Source organism: Oryctolagus cuniculus, chromosome 7 (genome assembly GCF_964237555.1).
Source record: "Oryctolagus cuniculus chromosome 7, mOryCun1.1, whole genome shotgun sequence".
Classification (NCBI taxonomy): Eukaryota; Metazoa; Chordata; class Mammalia; order Lagomorpha; family Leporidae; genus Oryctolagus; species Oryctolagus cuniculus.
Window position 1 is genome coordinate 7,990,005 of NC_091438.1, and position 22,477 is coordinate 8,012,481.

Below are 22,477 nucleotides of genomic sequence, written 5' to 3' on the forward strand. Positions count from 1 at the left end.
AGTTTTACTTCCCACCATGAATGGCCACATGTCCATTTCCTGGGAACTTAAACCATGAATCAGTCAACTGGGTACAACCTAGCGGTTAAGATAATACTCTCATATCAGGCCTGGCATTGTGGCATAAAGAGTTAAGCTGTCTCCTGCAATGCTGGCAACCCACATGGGTGCTGGTTCGAGACCCAGCTACTCCACTTCCAATCCAGCTCTCTGACAATGCGCTTTGGAAAGCAGTGGAAGATGGCCCAAGTACTTGGGCTGCTGCATCCACGTGGGAGACGTGCTAGAAGCTCCTGGTTTCGACTTGGCCCAGCTCTGGCCATTGCGGCCATCTGGGGAGTGAACCAGCAGATGGAAGATCTTTCTTCCTCTGTAACTCTACCTTTCAAATACATAAATAAATAAATCTTTAAAAAAAGAAAAGAAAGGTGCCCATGCCCCATGCTTCCTGACTTGTTTCTTGCTGATGCAGATCCTGGGAGGCAGTGGTGATGCCTCCAAGTAATTGGGCTCCTGCCATCCACATGGGAGGCCTAGGCTAGGTTCTTGGCTCCTGACCCCAGCCCCAGCCATGGAGGGCATCTGGAGAGTGGACCAGCGGATGCAGGTTCTCTGTCTCTAGATCACTGCCGCCTAAGTAACTTAAAAAAAAAAATCAGTCAACTGAGAAGTGTTAAGATTTATTTTTGATAATAACCAGACAAGTAACTTGAATAAGGCACATTCTTCAACATTTGTAGAAACAAATGCAAAGGCAGTAAGAAAGGGGAACGCACAAACTCTGGCATTAATACCGGCACAGCCCGTTTTTCTCATCAAGTACAAAACAGCAAGATTCAGTTAGGTTCCAAGACTTTGGTCAGAAGGACGCAAATACAGAGCTGACGCATCACCAGCTCCCGCACGTGCCACGCTTGTCCCAGGATAATGTCAGCGCTCACTGTGTTTCTGCTGTTGAACAGATCAAAGTAAAAGTCAAGCAGCTGCAAGCTGTCACAACCCGCGCAGAGGCCGGCGCTGCCCCGCCGGGCACAAGCCGAGAGGGCGGCAGAGGGCGGCTGTGTGCGCCCCACGAACCAGCAGAAGCTTGGGGGCCCCCAGGTGAAACGAGTCCAGATCGCCTTGCTGGTTTCAAACACAGAAATGGCGGCACTACCACCTTCCGTGGTATGGACTCTCTGGCACTCCTCTGCCAGATCCGGGAAACTGACTGGAAGCCTACATCTCCAGGGAAGGGGGTGGGGTGGGGGCGGGGAAGAAACTCAAGTCCAAAGGCAGTTCCCCTATTTGTTTCCACGACTCTTAACGCTCAAGAAGTGACTGATGATACTGATATGAAATATAATAAAGGTTGTTCCGAGATAATAATTCAGTGAGTTTAGGAATCACGTGTGGTTATCAAATCCCCACATTTTTCTAAGTCAAAAAAGGAAATTACCCATTACAATACTGAAAGATGAACTAACACACAAAGGGAAATGTAAAGAACTTAAAAAATGTAAATAGAAATTAACCCAAGTGTACATTAGGTAATAGATTATAAACATTTGTAATTTTTACAAATATAGTTTTATGTTTTAAAAATAATCATTTTACTCATAAGATGACTCAGAGCTAATTCACTGCTACTGAAAATCATTTTGAAATAGTGGACAGAAGACTGACAACAGCCTCTGTTGATTGCACTTACACATGGAAGGAAAAGGGTTTCAAACAAAGACTGAACAGCAGAACAAAGCTGGGACTGTCGGGAGCTGGCATTGAGCGGAAATGCAGAGGAACCATATTGGGCTGGGCGGAGGAAGCAGCAGCCCTGACTCCACGGTGAGCCGTCACTGACAGACGTGGACCGAACACGCACACTGCTTCCTGTGCACACGTGAGGTAGCACGGGCCAGCTGGCCCACACGACAGTTCCACAAGGCACCACTGGCACTGTGATGTCACACTCGCATGCAAGGGCGAGAAATACAGAAAACCTGCGTTGAATTCATGAAGAGTTCTCTTCAATTTCCTCTCACTGTATACCGGATGGACACTGATAGTACATTCACTAAGTCTTTTCTCAGACCCACTACACGATTCCTCCAAAGACCCAAACGTAAACGACTTCTCCAGGTCTGCCCCACACTCGCTGAGCGCAGCTTCAGGCCATGGTTAAAGTGGACTTACATGCTTTTCCTGTGACAGATATTTGCAGAAACATTCCTTCCCATGTCTTTGTCAACATTGTACGCATCAACAAAGAAACTATCCTTAGTGTTTCCTAAAATCCTTCCACACTGTAATCACGACTTCTTTAAAAAGAAAAAAAATAAAAATAAAAATGGGTGTCTGTGTGAGCTCTCATAGAATCAGATGAAAACCTAGCTGAAACATTGCAGGATCGTGGTGACAGTCCACGTAATGGAACAGACGGAACAGAACCCCTGCTAGGGCAACACCGCTTGAGTCTACTTTCAGAACTCAGATGCTAACCAGCAATGACTGTCCCCTCACAGAACACGGCCCAGCAATCAATACTGGCCATTAAAGCATTTCAAAATCTACGATTTCTACTTTCTCTAAGTATAACATCTTTAACATTTCTCTACTTCCTAATCTTATGGTACTTCCAACCAGCTGGTCAAGAAATGAGCTAGGTTATATAATGTTCCATCACTATGTAGCAAATAGAATTTACACTGATGTCAAAGTGACCATATAAAATCTACTACTAGATTAAGATCTGTTCTGCTGAAGGGGCACTCAGCCTCTCATCCCAGACAATTACAGAATTCCATTCGGGGAGACAGAAATAATGATGAACAGAAGTAATCAAAAGCACCAGAAACTTCTGCCCATTAATGCTAGCTTACACATGCTGCTGTTCACTTAAACATCATTAGCTTCCACAAATAGTGCATCTATGCCCTAAACCTGCATTTTATCCTCTTCCTACGTGTTTTAATACATTCATTTTTTTCCTATCCAGTTCCTGTCCTCTACTTTTCTTCTTGTTTCACTTACTCAATGGTTTTTAGACTTTATTAACCAGAGAAGCTTTTTGTTGTAATGAAATCTTACAGAGAATCCCAATATCAAGGATAAAAGAGTCAAAGGGAGAAACACTCTGGGGTAAGGGGTGGGGGGCGCTGGCTGACACAGCTGAGGGTCACTGCTCTGAAGAATTCAAGAAAGCGGAAGTAAAGATACAGCCAGCTGGAATTCTGTCTCCTCCCCTTATAAACAACTTCCCCATGGATTCCAATTTTTAAGAGCCGCCTTTGAGTACAGCTGCTTTTACCTCGGCTCATTAACGGAATAAAAGCGTAGTGCTTCGCGTGTAGTATTTCGGTAACTAGTTGATGGTGTCGATTTTTATTTCCTTTTTTCATACTCCTCAAAAGTGCAAGTTAGTAGAAAATGTGATCCCACAAGCAGGTTATGAAAGTGAGTTTTAAAATACTTAGCAGGTGAATGAGTTTTTAAAACGACCATGGCCCCACAACTCTAACTGCTTTCATCCACGTCCAAACACCACCCAGAAGGCTTGTTACTCTCACTCAGGAAAACAAAAACCACTCTGCAGTTTCCTGTGCGATGATTCTGTTGCTATAACTTTGGGATTAAAGATGATTCCTCAGTTTCATAGACCATGCTGTATTTCAAACCTGATTTGCTTTATAAAAGGCAAAGGAAAAAAAAGGTCAATATTTAGCATCGTAGATTAGAAAGAATTATGGCAGAAAATGAAAACCTTTGTCTGTGCTTCCCAGGCTGTTTTTCTGTTTGCCAGCCCCTTCCACACACACACAGACGGCCTTACGCACTCTGCCCACGCCTGGGCCCCCCAGCACGCCCCGAGCTGAGCTCACAGCAGGCACCCCCGCTCCTCTATGCTCCTCACGGGCTGCACGGGCAGCACCAGGTGTGAGATCCGGCTCCACAGCCCACTCAGCTTGTCGGAGTCCATGTGGTTGAAGGAGCTGGGCGTGTCCGAGTTGGTAAACTTGGCCCAGAGCAGATCCCTCACCTTTTCCTCCGTCTCCCTCGGGCCCACGCTTGCTTCCAAGGTCTCCTCCTCCAGGAGGACGGTCAGGACCAGGGCCACGTCTTTGAAGGCGGCATTCTCATGGTCACAGTACTTGTAGAAAATCAAAGTGGAGCCTGCAGGAAGGGATTCGAAGCGGTGGACCACGGCAGCCTTGTGGCCGTTCTCGAAGCCCGAGCTCAGCTCCAGGTCCACCCACAGCTTGACCGTGTCGCTGTCCTGCGAGGCTCGCTCGGCCCCGTCGAGCTGAAGGGCAGACACCTGCTGGGAGGAGGTGTAGGCATCCGCGACGTGGTGGCTCAGGCACCTGAGGGTCTCCCGCCCCTCCCGGGCCGCCGTGAATATGACGGTGGCCGGCTCGCTGGGCTCAGAGGCGTTGAGGTGTTTCTGCAGGAACTTGCGCCCTCTCTGCCACAGGAAGGGGCTCTGCCCTGGGAACTTCTCCTTTAACTGGCTGAACTGAGCCAAGAAGGCCTCCAGGGCTGGGTTTTCTGGCACGTGCTGGGCTGGAGAGGAGTAGTAGCTGTTCACAGAACTGAGCACAAGGGCCGTAACCAGGAGGCCCAGAAAGACAGGACCTGCCAAGGGATGAGAGCAGAGGTGAGGAGGGAGAGCGCGAGGCGGAGACGGGCCTGGGGCAGAGGGAAGGGATGCGGGCCTGCCGCCAGGTCTTATCGTTATCGGCAGGGCTCACTTTCTTCTGCCTAAGCCATCGCAGCTTTTTTTCGACCAGATATACTTTTCTTCTCATCTCTCCTCAGATTTAATTATTTGAAGATATAATACAAGGGGGCCTTCAAAAAGTTAGTGGAAAATGCATTTTACAAAAACTATGCATAAATGTTTTAAGTTTTTTTCTACACCAAAGTAAACATCTTTTAATTCCATTTTGCCATGGGCGTTTCGAAGCCCTAACTGTGTTTGTTAAAGGCAGAAGCGAAGTGCGTGTGTTTCATGTTGTAACTAACGATGTGACTTTAGAAATGAGCTATCAGGATTTTCTTTCACTTTGAAAAAATACCTACCACCTACAGCAGACCAGTATTTTGCAGGAATCAAAACCTAAAAATGCCACTTGAGACATTAATACCCTAACTGAAAGGGAAATTTTAGTTTCTTATAAGCCCATCCTTCTGTGGGAATTTCCATATTATTAAGCACAGCAAAATATCAGTGAGCACCTCTAGTGAAAAATCCCTAAACTCTATTGTTGTACTCTGCTGTTACTATCAAACATTTAAAAAAAACATGTATTAGTACAGTGTTAAACCTGTTTAAATTGGGACCGACACTGTGGCGTTGTGAGAAAAGCTGCCGCCTGCAGTGCTGGCATCCCACAGGGCCCCTGGTTCCAGTACCAGCAGCTCCACTTCTGATCCAGCTCTCTGCTATGGCCTGGGAAAGCAGCAGAAGATGGCCCAACTCCTTGGGCCTCTGTACCCGTGTGGGAGACTCAGAAGAAGCTCCTGGCTCCTGGCTTCAGATCGGCACAGCTATAGCCATTGTGGCTATTTGAGGAATGGAAGACCTCTCTCTGCCCTCTCTCTCTGCCTCTCTGAAACTTTAAAAAAAAAAAAACAAAAAACAAACAAACAAACAAAACTAAAATTGTTAAATTTCTAGGTGTTTTCTAGTATGAATCAACTCTACACTGAAAGCGTGTGTTCTCACCATAGCTCCACAAATCCTTTTTATTAATCTTTCGTATGGTGTCCTGTGCATTCTCTTTGTTTTCCTCTAGTTTTTGTGATTCCTGTCCATGACTTCTGGCGTCTGGGGGGAAAAGGAACAATATTATTTTCAGACTGTACACCAATGAAGACCGTGTGTCCCTTTTATTTTTCCCACCAAATTGTTCCACCAAAAAGATTTCGACACTTTATATTCTTTTGTAAAAAGTAATATTATAGATGACCTCATTCCACTATATTTTAAGTTACTTCCCATACATAAACCGCATTTTTTGAATAACATTTTCTCTTCAACCAACAGTGAACCCACATAATGGTGAAATTCTGATGACAGATATGGTCTATAGAATCACATTTATTCACCCATTCAAAAAATATTCATGGGGGCTGGCATCATGGCACAGTGGGTAAAGCCGCTGCCTGTGATGCCAGACTGTCAAATGGGCACTGGTTTGTGTCCTCGCTGCTCCATTTCCAATTCAGTTCCCAGCTAAAGCCCTGGGAAAAACAGTGGAAGATGGCCCGAGTGCTCAGGACCCTGCCACCCATGTGAGGGACCTGGATGGCCACCCACATGGGAGACCCAGAAGAAGCTCCTGGCTTCGGCCTGCCTCAGTCCTGACTCTTGGACCATCTGGGAAGAGAGCCTGCAGACAGGAATCTCTCTCTCCCTGTCTCTCCCTCTCTAACTCTGACTTTCAAATATATAAATAAATTTTTTTAAAGATTGATTTATTTATTGGAACGTCAGAGTTACACACAGAGAGAAAAGGAGACACAGAGGGGGAGAGAGGTCTTCCATCTGCTGCTTCACTCCCCACTTGGCCACAAGGGCCGGAGATGCACAGAACCATAGTCAGGAGCCAGGAGCTTCTTCCAGGTCTCCCACGTGGGTGCAGGGGCCCAAGGACTTGGGCCATCCTCTACTGCCTTCCCAGGCCACAGCAGAGAGCTGGATCAGAAGTGGAGCAGCCGAGACTTGAAGCGGCACCCATGTGGGATATGGGCAATGCAGGTGGCGGCTTTACCCACCACACAGTGCCGGCCCCATGAATAAATCTTTAACGAAGTATATTCCTAGAGTTGATCTGTGTGCTTATTGCCAGAGGTACACGATGAGTGCAAAGGACACAGCTCTGCTCCCTCTCCAGTTACGTCTACTCTGGAGATGAACGAATGACAGCCCTACCGGAGCAGCCAGGATCTGACCCCCGCGCCCCGTATCAGAGGGGATCTGGGCCAGGCTCAAGGGCCTTCATCTGTGAGACACCCAAGTTCTCGGAGAAGCCCCTGACCTGTGCTGCATCCTCCGTAACAGCACCACACCCCTGGATGCTCCTGCGTAGATTCTTACCTGCTGCGGGCTGTCGCCTCCTCAACGCGTCCCGGCTGTCCAGACCTGCGCTGCGAGGACCGGGACCGTGGGCCTCCTGGGAGGCTGCGGCGGGCGCCCCCAAAGCAGCCGAAGCTCCGTCACTCGCTCCCTCGGGGAGGGCCACAGAGCTGCTCCCCGGCTGTGCACCTGCTCTCCCTACCTCGTCGCTTGGAGAACAGTTGGGATCCAGACACAGGGGTTCTCCCCCCAGACTTCCCCAAGGCACCTGATGTCCTTGTTCTCCATCCGGGACACTGGGCTTGCTCTCAGGTTCTGCTGTAGCCTTGGGATGGTCTCCAAAGTCTGCTGGACCCGGGCCCTCTGCTGTGCCGCCTGCGTCTGCACTTTCTGGACCCTCTGGGTGCCCCTCTCTGTGGTCTTTGTCAAGATCAGAGGCAGGAGGCAGGGCCTGAGCCTCTGCAGGGGGACTTGTGGTGACTGTGGTCTCCTGCGCGTGAGAATCCACTGACGGCTCACTTTCCAAATCCTTTGGAGAGTCTACCGGGATAAAAATTCACAATTTTTATTGGAGAAAATGTCTTCCTATTTTTATATTTCAACAAGGTCCTTGATAAACAACTATATTTGTGGCTATAAGGCATCTTCCTAAATATTATTTCTCTGGGCTCTCAATAAAGATAACACTAATGTAAAACTATTTCAAGTGATCAAACCAATTCTTGGTAGTATTAAATATATCCCTTCCCTAATAAAAGGCAATGACCATCAGCGGCAGCTAAAACTATTCGTGTAAAAGGTCAATCCAGACCGAAAACCGAAACCACTGATCAACCTTAGCAGCACAAAAACAGGAAAAGCCAGATACCATCAGTAGCAAGGACACGATTCCTCCTGTGAGGTGTTCTTGCTCAACAACTGGACTGCAATCGCATCATCTTTTAGGACTGACCACCAGTTCCCCAGAAACGCAGGGTAGAGGAACGTGTCTAATCAAGCTTCAGGAATGCAACCAGCACAACCCCGAATGTGGGAAAGTCCAGGAACAAGCCTCTGCTGGGCTGGGGCTGCGGACGCTGCGGGCACCTGCACTCCCTCTGGGCGCTGGTTTGGGTCCCAGCTCCCCTGTTTGCCATCCAGCTCCCTGCTCTTGTGCCTGGGGTGGGGGTAGCCCTGGTGCTTGGGCCCTGCACTCAAACAGCAGAGCCAGAAGCAGCTCCTGGCTCCCGGTTGCAGCCATCTGGTGAGTGAACTAGCAGATGGAAGATCACTCTCCCTTTCTGTCTCTGCCTCTCTGTAACTCTGCCCGCCTTTCAAATAAATCACTAAATCTTAAAAAAATAAAAAATTTGTTTCTTTAGTAAAGACAAGAAATAGAAACGAATGACAGAAAAGGGTAAAAAAGGCGGGTGATCTATTGAGTGATCCCATCAATCAAATGTTCTGAGTGTACAATGATGCTTACATTCTTAGATAAATCATGACAGAACATTTAGGAGACCATCAACTTCATTTATTTTTCAGATAGAATGAATATCTTGGTTGTGATAATGATATCTTGGTAAATTTTTTTTTAATTAATTGGATCTTTCAGGGACTGCCATTGTGGCACAGTGAGCAAAGCTCTCACCTGACACTAGCATCCCATATGGCCACTGGTTCAAGTCCCAGCACCTCCACTTCCAGTCCAGCTCTCTGCTAATGGCCTGGGAAAAGCAGTGGAAGACAGCCCAAGGGCTTGGCCTCCTGCACTCACATCAGAGCTGGATGAAGCTCCTGGCTCCTGGCTTTGGCCTGGCCCAGCTCTAGCCGTTGTGGCCATCAGGGAGTGAACCAGCTCCCAGATGAAAGAGCTCTGACTCTCCGTAATTCTTTCAAATAAATAAATCATTTTAAAAATAAGAGGCTGGCATTGTGGCACAGCATGTTAAGCCTTTGCCTGCGATGCCAGAATCCCATATGGGGGCCAGTTCAAATCCACTTCTGATGCAGCTCCCTGCTAATGCACCTGGGAAATCAGAAGATGGTCCAAGCCCTTGGGCCCCTGCCACCCACACAGGAGACTTAGATGGAGTTCTAGGCTCCTGTTCTGGTCTGGCCAAGCCCTGGGCATTGTGGCCATTTGGGGAGTCAATCAGTAGATGGAAGATTCTCTCCCTCTCTGCTGTAACTCTGCCTTTTGAACAAATAATTTTTTTTTCCAAAGAGGGGAGGATGGCATTATGGCACAGCAGCTTAAGCTACCGCCTGCACTGCTAGCATCCCCTATGTAGTGGTTTGAGATCTAGCTGCTCCACTTTGATCCAACTCCCTGTGATTGGGAAAGCAGTGAAGGATGGCCCAGGTGCTTGGCCCCTGCCACCCGGGTGGGAGTCCCAGACAGAGTGCCCGCCTCCTGGCTTCAGCTTGGCCCAGACCTGGCCGTTCCAGCCATTTGCAGAGTAAACCAGAGAATGGAAGATCTCTCTGTCTCTCTCTCTCTCTCTAACTCTTTCAAATAAATAAATACAATTTTTAAAAAATGATAATAAATAAAAAATACAGAATCTCTAAGACATAAATTTTTACAAATAACATGATATGTTCTGAATTTATAATAATCCTCAGCAGAAAACAAAATTAGCATTATGTTGACAATAGTTGAAGATGGATATTGAGAACATAAGGAATGTTATACTGGCCTACTTTATAGATTTAAAAACTTCCATGGTACAGTCCAGCATGGTGGCATAGTGGGCTAAGCCTCCACCTATGGCACGGGCATCCCATATGGGTGCTCGTCCATGTCCCAGCTGCTCCTCTTTCCATCCAGCTCTCTGCTAAAGGCCTAGAAAAGCACTGGAAAATGGCTCAAGTGCTTTGCCCCTGCACCCTTGTGTGAGACCCAGAAGCAGCTCCTGGCTCCTGGCTTCAGATCAGTTAGTGCAGCTTTGGCCACTGCAGCCATTTGGGGAGTGAACCAGCACATGGAAGACCTCTCTGACACTCCATCTCTCTTTAACTCTGCTGCTCTCAGACGAACAAATATATTTTTAAAAAATAAAATTTCATTTTTTTAATTATTGTTTATTTGAAACTCAGAATTACACAGAGAGTGGAAAGGCAGAGAGAGAGAGAGAGAGAGAGAGAGAGAGAGAGAGAGAGAGATGCCCTCCATCCGATGGTTCACTTCCCAGCTAGCCACACTGCTGGAGCTGGGTCCATCCGAAGCCAGGAGCCAGGAGCTGCTTCCGGGTCTCCCACAAGGTGCAGGGCCCCAAGGGCTTGCGCCATCTCCTGCTGCTTTCCCAGGCCACAGCAGACAGCTGGATGGGAAGCAGAGCACCCGGGCCTCAATCCGGCACCCATAAGGGATGCCAGCGCTCCAGGCCAGGGCGTTAACCCGCTGTGCCACAGCACTGGCCCCAAAAAGAAAACTTCCAGAGTAAAAGATTTTAAATAAAAATGTCCACTTTCCCTTCTGAAAAATCTACTTGGATTATTTTGACCCTCTCATACATTCCTATAGGATGAAGAACTTAAGTTCCAGCTTTACCCATAACTAGTAACATTCCCTCCAGCTTTATTTCACAACTCTAAGGATTGTCTGTCATCTCCTTTTAAAGATGCAGTGTATTTGCCGATATCAGGGCTGTACTGTTGAAGTCTCCAGAACATTTGTCTGCTCTATAATTAGGATCTGGCACTGTGGCTAAATTCAGTCGATATGAAAGAACAAGGCTAATCTAACAAATTAATCCACTGAGTGTGATTTCACTTCAGACCTCCAGGTTTCGGTCCCAGAGCCCCTCTTTCGGCCCAGCCCTAGTTTCCTGTAGCACAAACCCCAGTACTGGCCTAACTAGCATAGCAAGTAAAGCTGCCACCTGCAGTGCTGGCATCCCACAGGGGCCCTGGTTCCAGTCCTGGCTGCTCCACTTCTGATCCAGCTCTCTGCTATGGTTGGAAAACCAGCAGAAGATGGCCCAAGTCCTTGGGGCCCTGCAACCGTGTGGGAGACCCAGAAGAAGCTCCTGGCTTCGGCCTGGTTCAGCCCTGACTGTTGAGACCTTCTGGAAAGAGAGCCTGCAGACAGGAATCACTCTCTCCCTGTCTCTCCCTCTCTAACTCTGACTTTCAAATATATAAATAAAATTTTTTAAAGATTTGTTTATTTATTTGAAAGTCAGAGTTACACAGAGAGTGGAGAGGCAGAGAGAGAGAGAGGGAGAGAGAAAGAGAGAGAGGTCTTCCATCTGCTGGTTCACTCCCCTGATGGCCGCAATGGCCAGAGCTGTGCTGATCCGAAGCCAGGAGCCAGGAGCTTCTTCTGGGTCTCCCACATGGGTGCAGGGGCCCAGGGACTTGGGCCATCCTCTACTGCCTTCCCAGGCCACAGCAGAGAGCTGGATCAGAAGAGGAGCAGCCGGGACTTGAAACGGCACCCATATGGGATATGGCCACTGCAGGTGGCGGCTTTACCCACCACACAGTGCCGGCCCCATGAATAAATCTTTAACGAAGTATATTCCTAGAGTTGATCTATGTGCTTATTGCCAGAGGTACACGATGAGTGCAAAGGACACAGCTCTGCTCCCTCTCCAGTTACGTCTACTCTGGAGATGAACGAATGACAGCCCTACCGGAGCAGCCAGGATCTGACCCCCGCGCCCCGTATCAGAGGGGATCTGGGCCAGGCTCAAGGGCCTTCATCTGTGAGACACCCAAGTTCTCGGAGAAGCCCTGACCTGTGCTGCATCCTCCGTAACAGCACCACACCCCTGGATGCTCCTGCGTAGATTCTTACCTGCTGCGGGCTGTCGCCTCCTCAACGCGTCCCGGCTGTCCAGACCTGCGCTGCGAGGACCAGGACCGTGGGCCTCCTGGGAGGCTGCGGCAGGCGCCCCCAAAGCAGCCGCAGCTCCGTCACTCGCTCCCTCGGGGAGGGCCACAGAGCTGCTCCCCGGCTGTGCACCTGCTCTCCCTACCTCGTCGCTTGGAGAACAGTTGGGATCCAGACCCAGGGGTTCTCCCCCCAGACTTCCCCAAGGCACCTGATGTCCTTGTTCTCCATCCGGGACACCGGGCTTGCTCTCAGGTTCTGCTGTAGCCTTGGGATGGTCTCCAAAGTCTGCTGGACCCGGGCCCTCTGCTGTGCCGCCTGCGTCTGCACTTTCTGGACCCTCTTGGTGGTCTTTGTCAAGATCAGAGGCAGGAGGCAGGGCCTGAGTCTCTGCAGGGGGACTTGCTGTGACTGCGGTCTCCTGCGCGTGAGAATCCACTGACGGCTCACTTTCCAAATCCTTTGGAGAGTCTACCGGGATAAAAATTCACAATTTTTATTGGAGAAAATGTCTCCCTATTTTTATATTCCATCAAGGTCTTTGATGGACAACTATATTTGTGGTTTATAAGGCATCTTCCTAAATATTATTTCTCTGGGCTCTCAATAAAGATAACACTAATGTAAAACAATTTCAAGTGATCAAACCAACTCTTGGTAGTATTAAATATATCCCCTTCCGTAACAAAAGGCAATGACCATCAGCGGCAGTAAAACTATTTGTGTAAAAGGTCAATCCAGACCGAAAACCGAAACCACTGATCAACCTTAGTAGCACAAAAACAGGAAAAGCCAGATAGCATCAGTAGCAAGGACACGATTCCTCCTGTGAGGTGTTCTTGCTCAACAACTGGACTGCAATCGCATCATCTTTTAGGACTGACCACCAGTTCCCCAGAAACGCAGGGTAGAGGAACGTGTCTAATCAAGCTTCAGGAATGCAACCAGCAGACCCCGAATGTGGGAAAGTCCAGGAACAAGCCTCTGCTGGGCTGGGGCTGCGGACGCTGCGGGCACCTGCACTCCCTCTGGGCGCTGGTTTGGGTCCCAGCTCCCCTGTTTGCCATCCAGCTCCCTGCTCTTGTGCCTGGGGTGGGGGTAGCCCTGGTGCTTGGGCCCTGCACTCAAACAGCAGAGCCAGAAGCAGCTCCTGGCTCCCGGTTGCAGCCATCTGGTGAGTGAACTAGCAGATGGAAGATCACTCTCCCTTTCTGTCTCTGCCTCTCTGTAACTCTGCCCGCCTTTCAAATAAATCACTAAATCTTAAAAAAAAAAAAAAAAAGACAACTTTTGTTTCTTTAGTAAAGACAAGAAATAGAAACGAATGACAGAAAAGGGTAAAAAAGGCGGGTGATCTATTGAGTGATCCCATCAATCAAATGTTCTGAGTGTACAATGATGCTTACATTCTTAGATAAATCATGACAGAACATTTAGGAGACCATCAACTTCATTTATTTTTCAGATAGAATGAATATCTTGGTTGTGATGATGATATCTTGGTTATTTTTTTTTTTTTAATTAATGGGATCTTTCAGGGACTGCCATTGTGGCACAGTGAGCAAAGCTCTCACCTGACACTAGCATCCCATATGGCCACTGGTTCAAGTCCCAGCACCTCCACTTCCAGTCCAGCTCTCTGCTAATGGCCTGGGAAAAGCAGTGGAAGACAGCCCAAGGGCTTGGCCTCCTGCACTCACATCAGAGCTGGATGAAGCTCCTGGCTCCTGGCTTTGGCCTGGCCCAGCTCTAGCCATTGTGGCCATCAGGGAGTGAACCAGCTCCCAGATGAAAGAGCTCTGACTCTCCAGAATTCTTTCAAATAAATAAATCGTTTTAAAAATAGGAGGCTGGCATTGTGGCACAGCATGTTAAGCCTTTGCCTGCGATGCCAGAATCCCATATGGGGGCCAGTTCAAATCCACTTGTGATGCAACTCCCTGCTAATGCACCTGGGAAAGCAGCAGAAGATGGCCCAAGCCCTTGGGCCCCTGCCACCCACACAGGAGACTTAGATGGAGTTCTAGGCTCCTGTTCTGGTCTGGCCAAGCCCTGGGCATTGTGGCCATTTGGGGAGTCAATCAGTAGATGGAAGATTCTCTCCCTCTCACCTGTAACTCCCTCTTTTTTTTTTTTTTTTTATTTTTTTTGACAGGCAGAGTGGACAGTGAGAGAGAGAGACAGAGAGAAAGGTCTTCCTTTGCCGTTGGTTCACCCTCCAATGGCCGCCGCGGCCGGCGCGCTGCGGCCGGCGCACCGCGCTGATCCGATGGCAGGAGCCAGGAGCCAGGTGCTTTTCCTGGTCTCCCATGGGGTGCAGGGCCCAAGCACCTGGGCCATCCTCCACTGCACTCCCTGGCCACAGCAGAGGGCTGGCCTGGAAGAGGGGCAGCCGGGACAGAATCCGGCGCCCCGACCGGGACTAGAACCCGGTGTGCCGGCGCCGCTAGGCGGAGGATTAGCCTAGTGAGCCGCGGCGCCGGCCTGTAACTCCCTCTTTTAAATAAATAATTTTTTTTCCAAAGAGGGGAGGATGGCATGTGGCACAGCAGCTTAAGCTGCCACCTGCACTGCTAGCATCCCCTATGTAGTGGTTTGAGTCCTAGCTGCTCCACTTTTTTTTGACAGGCAGTGTGGACAGTGAGAGACAGAGAGACAGAAAGAAAGGTCTTCCTTTTGCTGTTGGTTCACCCTCCAATGGCCACCGTGCCTGGGGCGCTGCGGCCAGCGCACCGCGCTGATCCGAAGCCAGGAGCCAGGTGCTTCTCCAGGTCTCCCATGGGGTGCAGGGCCCAAGCACTTGGGCCATCCTCCACTGCACTCCCTGGGCACAGCAGAGAGCTGGCCTGGAAGAGGGGCAACCAGGACAGAATCCAGCACCCCGACCGGGACTAGAACCTGGTGTGGCGGAGTCGCAAGGCAGAGGATTAGCCTATTGAGCCACGTCGCTGGCCAAGCTGTTCCACTTTGATCCAACTCACTCCCTGTGAATGGGAAAGGATGGCCCAGGTGCTTGGCCCCCTGCCACCCAGGTGGGAGTCCCAGACAGAGTGCCCGCCTCCTGGCTTCAACCTGGCCCAGACCTGGCCGTTGCAGCCATTTGCAGAGTAAACCAGAGAATGGAAGATCTCTCTGTCTCTGTCTCTCTGTAACTCTTTCAAATAAATAAATACAATTTTTAAAAAATGATAATAAATAAAAAATACAGAATCTCTAAGACATAAATTTTTACAAATAACATGATATGTTCTGAATTTATAATAATCCTCAGCAGAAAACAAAATTAGCATTATGTTGACAATAGTTGAAGATGGATATTGAGAACATAAGGAATGTTATACTGGCCTACTTTATAGATTTAAAAACTTACATGGTACAGTCCAGCATGGTGGCATAGTGGGCTAAGCCTCCACCTATGGCACGGGCATCCCATATGGGTGCTCGTCCATGTCCCAGCTGCTCCTCTTTCCATCCAGCTCTCTGCTAAAGGCCTAGAAAAGCACTGGAAAATGGCTCAAGTGCTTTGCCCCTGCACCCTTGTGTGAGACCCAGAAGCAGCTCCTGGCTCCTGGCTTCAGATCAGTTAGTGCAGCTTTGGCCACTGCAGCCATTTGGGGAGTGAACCAGCACATGGAAGACCTCTCTGACACTCCATCTCTCTTTAACTCTGCTGCTCTCAGACGAACAAATATATTTTTAAAAAATAAAATTTCATTTTTTTAATTATTGTTTATTTGAAACTCAGAATTACACAGAGAGTGGAAAGGCAGAGAGAGAGAGAGAGAGAGAGAGAGAGATGCCCTCCATCCGATGGTTCACTCCCCAGCTAGCCACACTGCTGGAGCTGGGTCCATCCGAAGCCAGGAGCCAGGAGCTGCTTCCGGGTCTCCCACAAGGTGCAGGGCCCCAAGGGCTTGCGCCATCTCCTGCTGCTTTCCCAGGCCACAGCAGACAGCTGGATGGGAAGCAGAGCACCCGGGCCTCAATCCGGCACCCATAAGGGATGCCAGCGCTCCAGGCCAGGGCGTTAACCCGCTGTGCCACAGCACTGGCCCCAAAAAGAAAACTTCCAGAGTAAAAGATTTTAAATAAAAATGTCCACTTTCCCTTCTGAAAAATCTATTTGGATTATTTTGAACCTCTCATACATTCCTATAGGATGAAGAACTTAAGTTCCAGCTTTACCCATAACTAGTAACATTCCCTCCAGCTTTATTTCACAACTCTAAGGATTGTCTGTCATCTCCTTTTAAAGATGCAGTGTATTTGCCGATATCAGGGCTGTACTGTTGAAGTCTCCAGAACATTTGTCTGCTTTATAATTAGGATCTGGCACTGTGGCTAAATTCAGTCGATATGAAAGAACAAGGCTAATCTAACAAATTAATCCACTGAGTGTGATTTCACTTCAGACCTCCAGGTTTCGGTCCGAGAGCCCTTCTGTCGGCCCAGCCCTAGTTTCCTGTAGCACAAACCCCAGTGCTGCCCCACCAGCCTTACCCTCTCGAGGATCCCTAAATCCACTGTCGGCCATGTCTGTGTCCTAGCTCTTCAGACTTGGGGATCCTTTTTTTAGTGTCTAGAGTTCCTTGTGAAGATGTCTTGCTTTCTTCTGGCCCCAAGTCCCAACAGGCTCATGCTTCCGGTAGACCCAGGAAACAAGGTAAACATACAGTGACTAAAATAGAATGAGAAAAATTAAATGACTTTTTATCCATTCAGGAAATGCCCCCCCACCCCCACCCCCAGCATTGCTTGTTCAGTCTGTCTGGTTTGTGCTCAGGTTCTCTCGGACTCTGTCAGTGAAGGGAAGCGACTCCCCATCTTTGGCCACCCACAGGCCAAGCTGACTGCCCTGGGTGCTAGGACGTGCACGTCTGGAGCTGCAGCACTGCCTCCGAGTAGCTTTCTCACGCTGTTCTTTTATGAATAGAAGGCAGCTATCTTTTTACATAGGATCTTCTCATGTGATCAGAGAGGGCCGAGAAGAACCAAGAAGTTTTTACAAAACATATCAAAGAGGCAGTTTATTAGCAGTAAACCCTTAATTATATCCTTTCATAGTTAAATCTTATTTTCTGTCAAAAACAAACTCATCAGGCCGGCACTGCGGCTCACTAGGCTAATCCTCTGCCTGCGGCACCAGCACACCGGGTTCTAGTCCCAGTTGCCCCTCTTCCAGGCCAGCTCTCTGCTGTGGCCCGGGAGGGCAGTGGAGGATGGCCCAAGTGCTTGGGCCCTGCACCCACATGGGAGACCAGGAGGAAGCACCTGGCTCCTGGCTTCGGATCAGCGCAGCACGCCGGCTGTAGCAGCCATTTGGGGGGTGAACCAACGGAAGGAAGACTTTTCCCTCTGTCTCTCTCTCTCTCTCTCACTGTCTAACTCTGCCTGTAAAAAACAAAACAAACAAACAAAAACAACCAACATAAAAAAAAATAAAAATAAAAACTGATCAGTAAGTTTCCAGACCCTCAGTATCTATAAAAATGAGATTCAGGGTTACTCTAAGGACTATATCCCCCAGCACAGAAGACTTCTGTAATGAGTCATTTTTTTTGACAGCCCAGTTGACAGTCAGTTAGCCTTGTTGTGTGTTTTTCTCACAGTATTCTTTTGTAAAACTTAATTTTACAAATTACATCTTTTAATCCAAAAGTCATAGCAAATGCCCGGTGTGGAGTAAGAACTCCACTATTTACATAAAAAGCCTGTAAAAGCCTGAGTGGCTGTGAACAGTGACACTGGATCTAGCAGGAGAGGGGAGGGGTGGGGCCGACCCCCTTCCCTGCTGGTGTGCACACCCAGACCACCTCAAACTTGGAGCGGTCCTTGTCACCCCTCTTATCTTGTCCCCGAGACTGGGCTTTCAGGCTCCTTTAACTTCCCATCATATGAGACAGTGAGGTTTCTTCTCTATCCTACTTCATGATAGAAAATAAAATGTTGCCAGTCCTTTTCAGGTTTCTTTAAAAAATATATTTTTTCTTTAGAGCTAAAACCAAGAAAACAGTGAGGACCAAGTTTCCTGTGTATCAGTGATAAAAATTCTAGAAAGCAGAGATGCTAAGCACAAAAACCACAAGGTATCTAGTAATAAAACTGAGAAAAACTAGTAATAAATCTAGCAGGCAGCAACAACTTCAGAGAGGTGTGTGCCAAGTGCACCTCAATAAAGTTGCTTTCTACAAAAAGACCTTCAACTACCTAAGTATAAAACTACTGAAGGATCTAAAAAATCCTCAGAGACATCAGGTGCATACAGACAGACTCAAAATCACTGATGCAATTTCCAAAATCCATAAATTCAATGTAATTTGAAACAAAATTCTCAAGTTTTTTTGATTACTGTTGCATTCTAGTGGAACAGACAAGCTGATCCTAAAATCTACAGAGAGCGAGATCATTCTGAGGGAGAAAGGAGTCTCTCCCTTTGCCAGATTTCCACTTGGTTAACTTGTAGTGATAAAAACAACGGGGCACTGGTGCAAAAACAGACAGTACACAGACTAGAGAGTCGAGATCCACACACACGGAGCGGAGGAGACTGGCTATCTGCCAACAGAGAAGGAGCCGTTCGGCAACAAGTGATTATTCAAATGGGGAAACTTTTTACCTCCCACCTCACACAAACATCAATTCTAAAGATGTAAAAAGCAAAAACAGACTCCGAGAAAAAATTACCAAACATCTGTATAACCTCGTGTTCCCTAAATAAGGCATAAAACAAACCAAAAAGGAAAATTTGACTAATGTGATGATCGTTCACTTTTAATCTCTACACAAGATATCAAAGGGAAGTCACCAATTAGAAAAAAGTCTGCAGATTAATATCCAGAATACACAAATAAGTGGAAGACAAATGTTATGCAAAGGTGGGCAAAAGGGATAAACAAAGATTTGAACAAAGAGAAAACTTCAAAGTCTAATAAATACGTATGGAAAGTAATCAAGGAAATGCAAAATGAATGAATGATGAGCCACTGTTCACAACCATGAGACTGGCAAGAAATTAGAATTCAGGCAATGCTGGCTTCGGTTAAGGATTCAGATACAGGGAACCATTAGACCCTACTGGCAATGAAGCAGCCTGTTACTGCAACTTTGAAGAGCAACACGGCAAGTCAAGGCAAGGCACGCATACTCCACAAACCAGCAATCAGCTTTTAGATGTACGCCAGATAAGCCCAGTCACATGCCCAAGGCTATCTTTCACAGGATCGCTGAACATGAGGAAAGATGAGGAGCAGGCATTCGGCCCCGAGGTTAAACTGCAGGATGGGGAGCCAGCACCCCTTATCAGCCTGCAGCCCGGATCAGAGAGCTGGCTGCATTTTCAACTCTAGTTCCCTGCTAATGCGTAACCTTGGAACAGTGCGGATGGCTCCAGTGGGTCCCTGCCACCTGTCTGATACATCTGGATTGAATACCCAGCTCTACGAGTCAGGCATTTGCCCACTGCACCACTGGCTGGACAGAAGCTCTGGTATGTCTGTCTGTCTCTCAAAGAAGTCTGAAACCATGGAGTTAAGAGATATCCTTATAAGCTGAGGAAAAATTGGAACCTGGAGGTTCACTAATGAGGGAATTTTTTTAAATTATGGTGATGGACATTTAGCTTAGCAGTTCATATGCCCATGTCCCACACTGGGGGTATGTGGGTTTGATACCTGGCTCTAGCTCCTGACCCCAGCTTTGCATTATTGCAGAACCTAGGAGGCAGAAGTGATGGCTCATGAAATTGGGTTCCTGTGTGACAGACCTGAATTGAGTTTCCAGCCCCAGCTGCTGTGAGCATCTGCAGAGTGAACCAGTAGGCAAGGGCTTTGTCCAGCCGGCGCTGCGGCTCACTAGGCTAATCCTCCGCCTTGCGGCGCCGGCACACCGGGTTCTAGTCCCGGTTGGGGTGCCGGATTCTGTCCCGGTTGCCCCTCTTCCCGGCCAGCTCTCTGCTGTGGCCAGGGAGTATAGTGGAGGATGGCCCAAGTGCTTGGGCCCTGCACCCCATGGGAGACCAGGAGAAACACCTGGCTCCTGCCGTCGGATCAGCATGGTGCGCTGGCTGCAGCGCGCCAGCCATGGCGGCCATTTGGAGGGTGAACCAACGGCAAATAGGAAGACCTTTCTCTCTGTCTCTCTCTCACTGTCCACTCTGCCTGTCAAAAAATAAAAAATAAAAAAAAAAAAGAGCTTTGTCTCTCAGGCATATTTATCTTTAAAACTGTGGCATAATCTTATATTTAAAATGAACTGATTATCTCAAAAGTTGTAGCAGAATTACAGCGTTTACATAAAATTCAAGAAACATAATACTACAGAGTAACTCAAATAAAGCAACAAAATGAGTCAAATACCAATACATGCCATAAAATGAATGAAAAAAAAAAAGACTGAAATAAACCACACACAGAAGACTGTCAAATGATTCTATTTATAGGAAGTTCTAGAATCAGCAAGTGATTACGATCTATGGTGTTAGAAAACCAGCGATTACTGAGGGAAGGAGTACAACTTTGAAAACAGTATGAGAAAATCTTTCTCAGTAACAAAATTTTTTCATGTCTTTATTGAAGCCATGGGTCCATTTGTGATCATATAAAAACCTGTACAATTATCAAAAACTTTATTTGAAACAAACAGAACTGAATCCCTTCAAAATTTTATTATTTGTAAGTGGGCAGTTAGCCCAGTGGTTAAGACGCCCCTGTCACATCACAGTGCCTGGACTTGATCCCCCGGCTCTGGCTCTTGACTCCAGCTTCCTGCTAATGCAGACCCCAGGAGGCAGTAGGGATGACTCAGTAACTGGGTTCTTGTCACTCACATGGGAGATCCAGATTACATTCCTGGCTCCCAGGCTTTGGCCCTGGCCCAGCCCAAGGCATTGCAGGAATTTGAGTGAACCAGTGTAGTGCTCTCTAATAAATGAATTATAGAAATATAATTTTAATAATGCATTCCTTAGTGACTGGGTTGCAAGTAAAATCTACAAAGGAACCATCACACATAATCATAAATCTTATACATACTTCATAGACACTTTGCCTGTCACACACCCATCCCGTGCCTTCATTCAGCCCCTTTGTCATGTTCATAGTGGAAAAGGTATTCACTCACAGCTGCAAGGAAGAAGTGTAACAAACACTGAGAGTTTTTAAAATTTTTATTTATATTAAAGGTTGAGTTACAGGGAGGGAGGTTCTTGACACATTCTCACCAACAGCGACATGGGAGGGTCTCTGGGAGATGTGGAGGCCTCTGGTTCAGAGGTGGTGACCCTTCTGAACTGCATGCGGTCCAAATCAGATGTATTAAGAACCTCCAGACTGGGTAACAAGAGGCAGATGAAATGGGATTGCTGGAGATTTTCTGTAGCTATAGGAAGGAACATTCCATAAGCATGTCCAAAAAAGGTAACTTTGCTAGTCTGCAACAAGAAACTGATGAAAACCTATGTAATTCATTCGGCACCAAAGTCATCAGCTTTTGGTGAATCCCTTACAAGTTCAATTGTGAAATGCTGATTTGCCCCATAGGTAGAAGTGATGATGGTTCGTTTTCCAACTTAAATGAAATTCAGCCTCATCACCAACAGTCACCTCCACTTTCCGGTAACCCTAAAATCTCCAACAGAAATTGATCGCCTTGCTTTAACTGTGCATCAGGGCCTGAAACAGGTTCAAGTTGTAAAGTTTCATTCTCCATCAATGGGGAATGCACTGGAGGGTAGGCTGGGATGCCGTCTTTAATTTTTATTTCCTGAGACTTTTCTACAAAACAAAGGGTCACAAATTTGTCTCCCTGTGTCCTTCCCAACTTTGGCCGCCCTGCACTTTTAAGATGTACCCCACTGCTTCATCTCACTACACAATGGCACATGCTTTAAAAAACCTTTGTCCTGCAGTCACACAACCAAGTTAGAAGACTCCAAAACACAAAGTGAAGTGCTGTAAGGGTAACTAAAAATTGATGTGTAGTTTGTTTATATATAAACTTGATACTAATGAATTTTTATTCAGGCATTTTTCTGGCTCTGTTTATTGTTTACATTACTGTATATGATTTAAACACAAACACAGGGGGCCGTGCTGTGGCGCAGTGGGTAAAGCTGCTGCCTGCTGTGTCGGCATCCCATATGGCCACCGGTTCGAGTCTCAGCTGCTCCACTTCCGATCCAGCTCTCTGCTGTGGCCTGGGAAAGCAGTAGAAGATGGCCCGAGTCCTTGGGCCCCTGCACATGCCTGGGAGACCCGGAAGAAGCTCCTGGCTCCTGCCTTCGGATCAGCGCAGCTCCAGCCGTTGCGGCCATCTGGAGAGTGAACCAGCAGATGGAAGACCTCTTTCTCTTTCTCTGTGCCTCTGCCTCTCTGTAACTTTGCCTTTCAAATAAATACATCTTTAAAAACAAAAAATCACAAACACATAAATGGAAAACATACAAATCAACTTCCTTTCAGCACTTGCTTCTGCAAAACTGAGTGTCAACTACAGAAGTTTCTCAAAAAAAAAACTAAGGTGGCAAAATGGTAATATATTTGAGATTGGGTACACAACTGTTTTGCTACTTTGTGTACTTTCTGTATGTTTGGTGCACTGAT

The 22,477-nt window shown here is 47.5% G+C and overlaps 1 protein-coding gene across 6 annotated transcripts in view; it reads right to left on the reverse strand.

The window, feature by feature from the left end:
- Window positions 1-664: 664 nt before the first annotated feature.
- The window catches only part of TOR1AIP2 (torsin 1A interacting protein 2), a 36,535-nt gene continuing 14,722 nt past the window's right edge, over window positions 665-22,477 (reverse strand). For 4 of the 6 annotated variants that reach the window (XM_051858253.2, XM_051858252.2, XM_051858254.2 and 1 more), the window contains exons 2-6: window positions 16,380-16,557; window positions 11,844-12,350; window positions 7,079-7,597; window positions 5,705-5,806; window positions 665-4,611 (exon numbers count right to left, since the gene is read on the reverse strand). In XM_051858253.2, the coding sequence (XP_051714213.2) occupies window positions 3,854-4,611; window positions 5,705-5,806; window positions 7,079-7,597; window positions 11,844-12,350; window positions 16,380-16,413 (1,920 nt within the window). In that variant the 5' untranslated portion in view covers window positions 16,414-16,557 and the 3' untranslated portion in view covers window positions 665-3,853. The remainder of the gene's footprint in view (window positions 4,612-5,704; window positions 5,807-7,078; window positions 7,598-11,843; window positions 12,351-16,379; window positions 16,558-22,477) is intronic. The other 2 variants (XM_051858256.2, XM_051858257.2) reach the window with 2 other exon arrangements.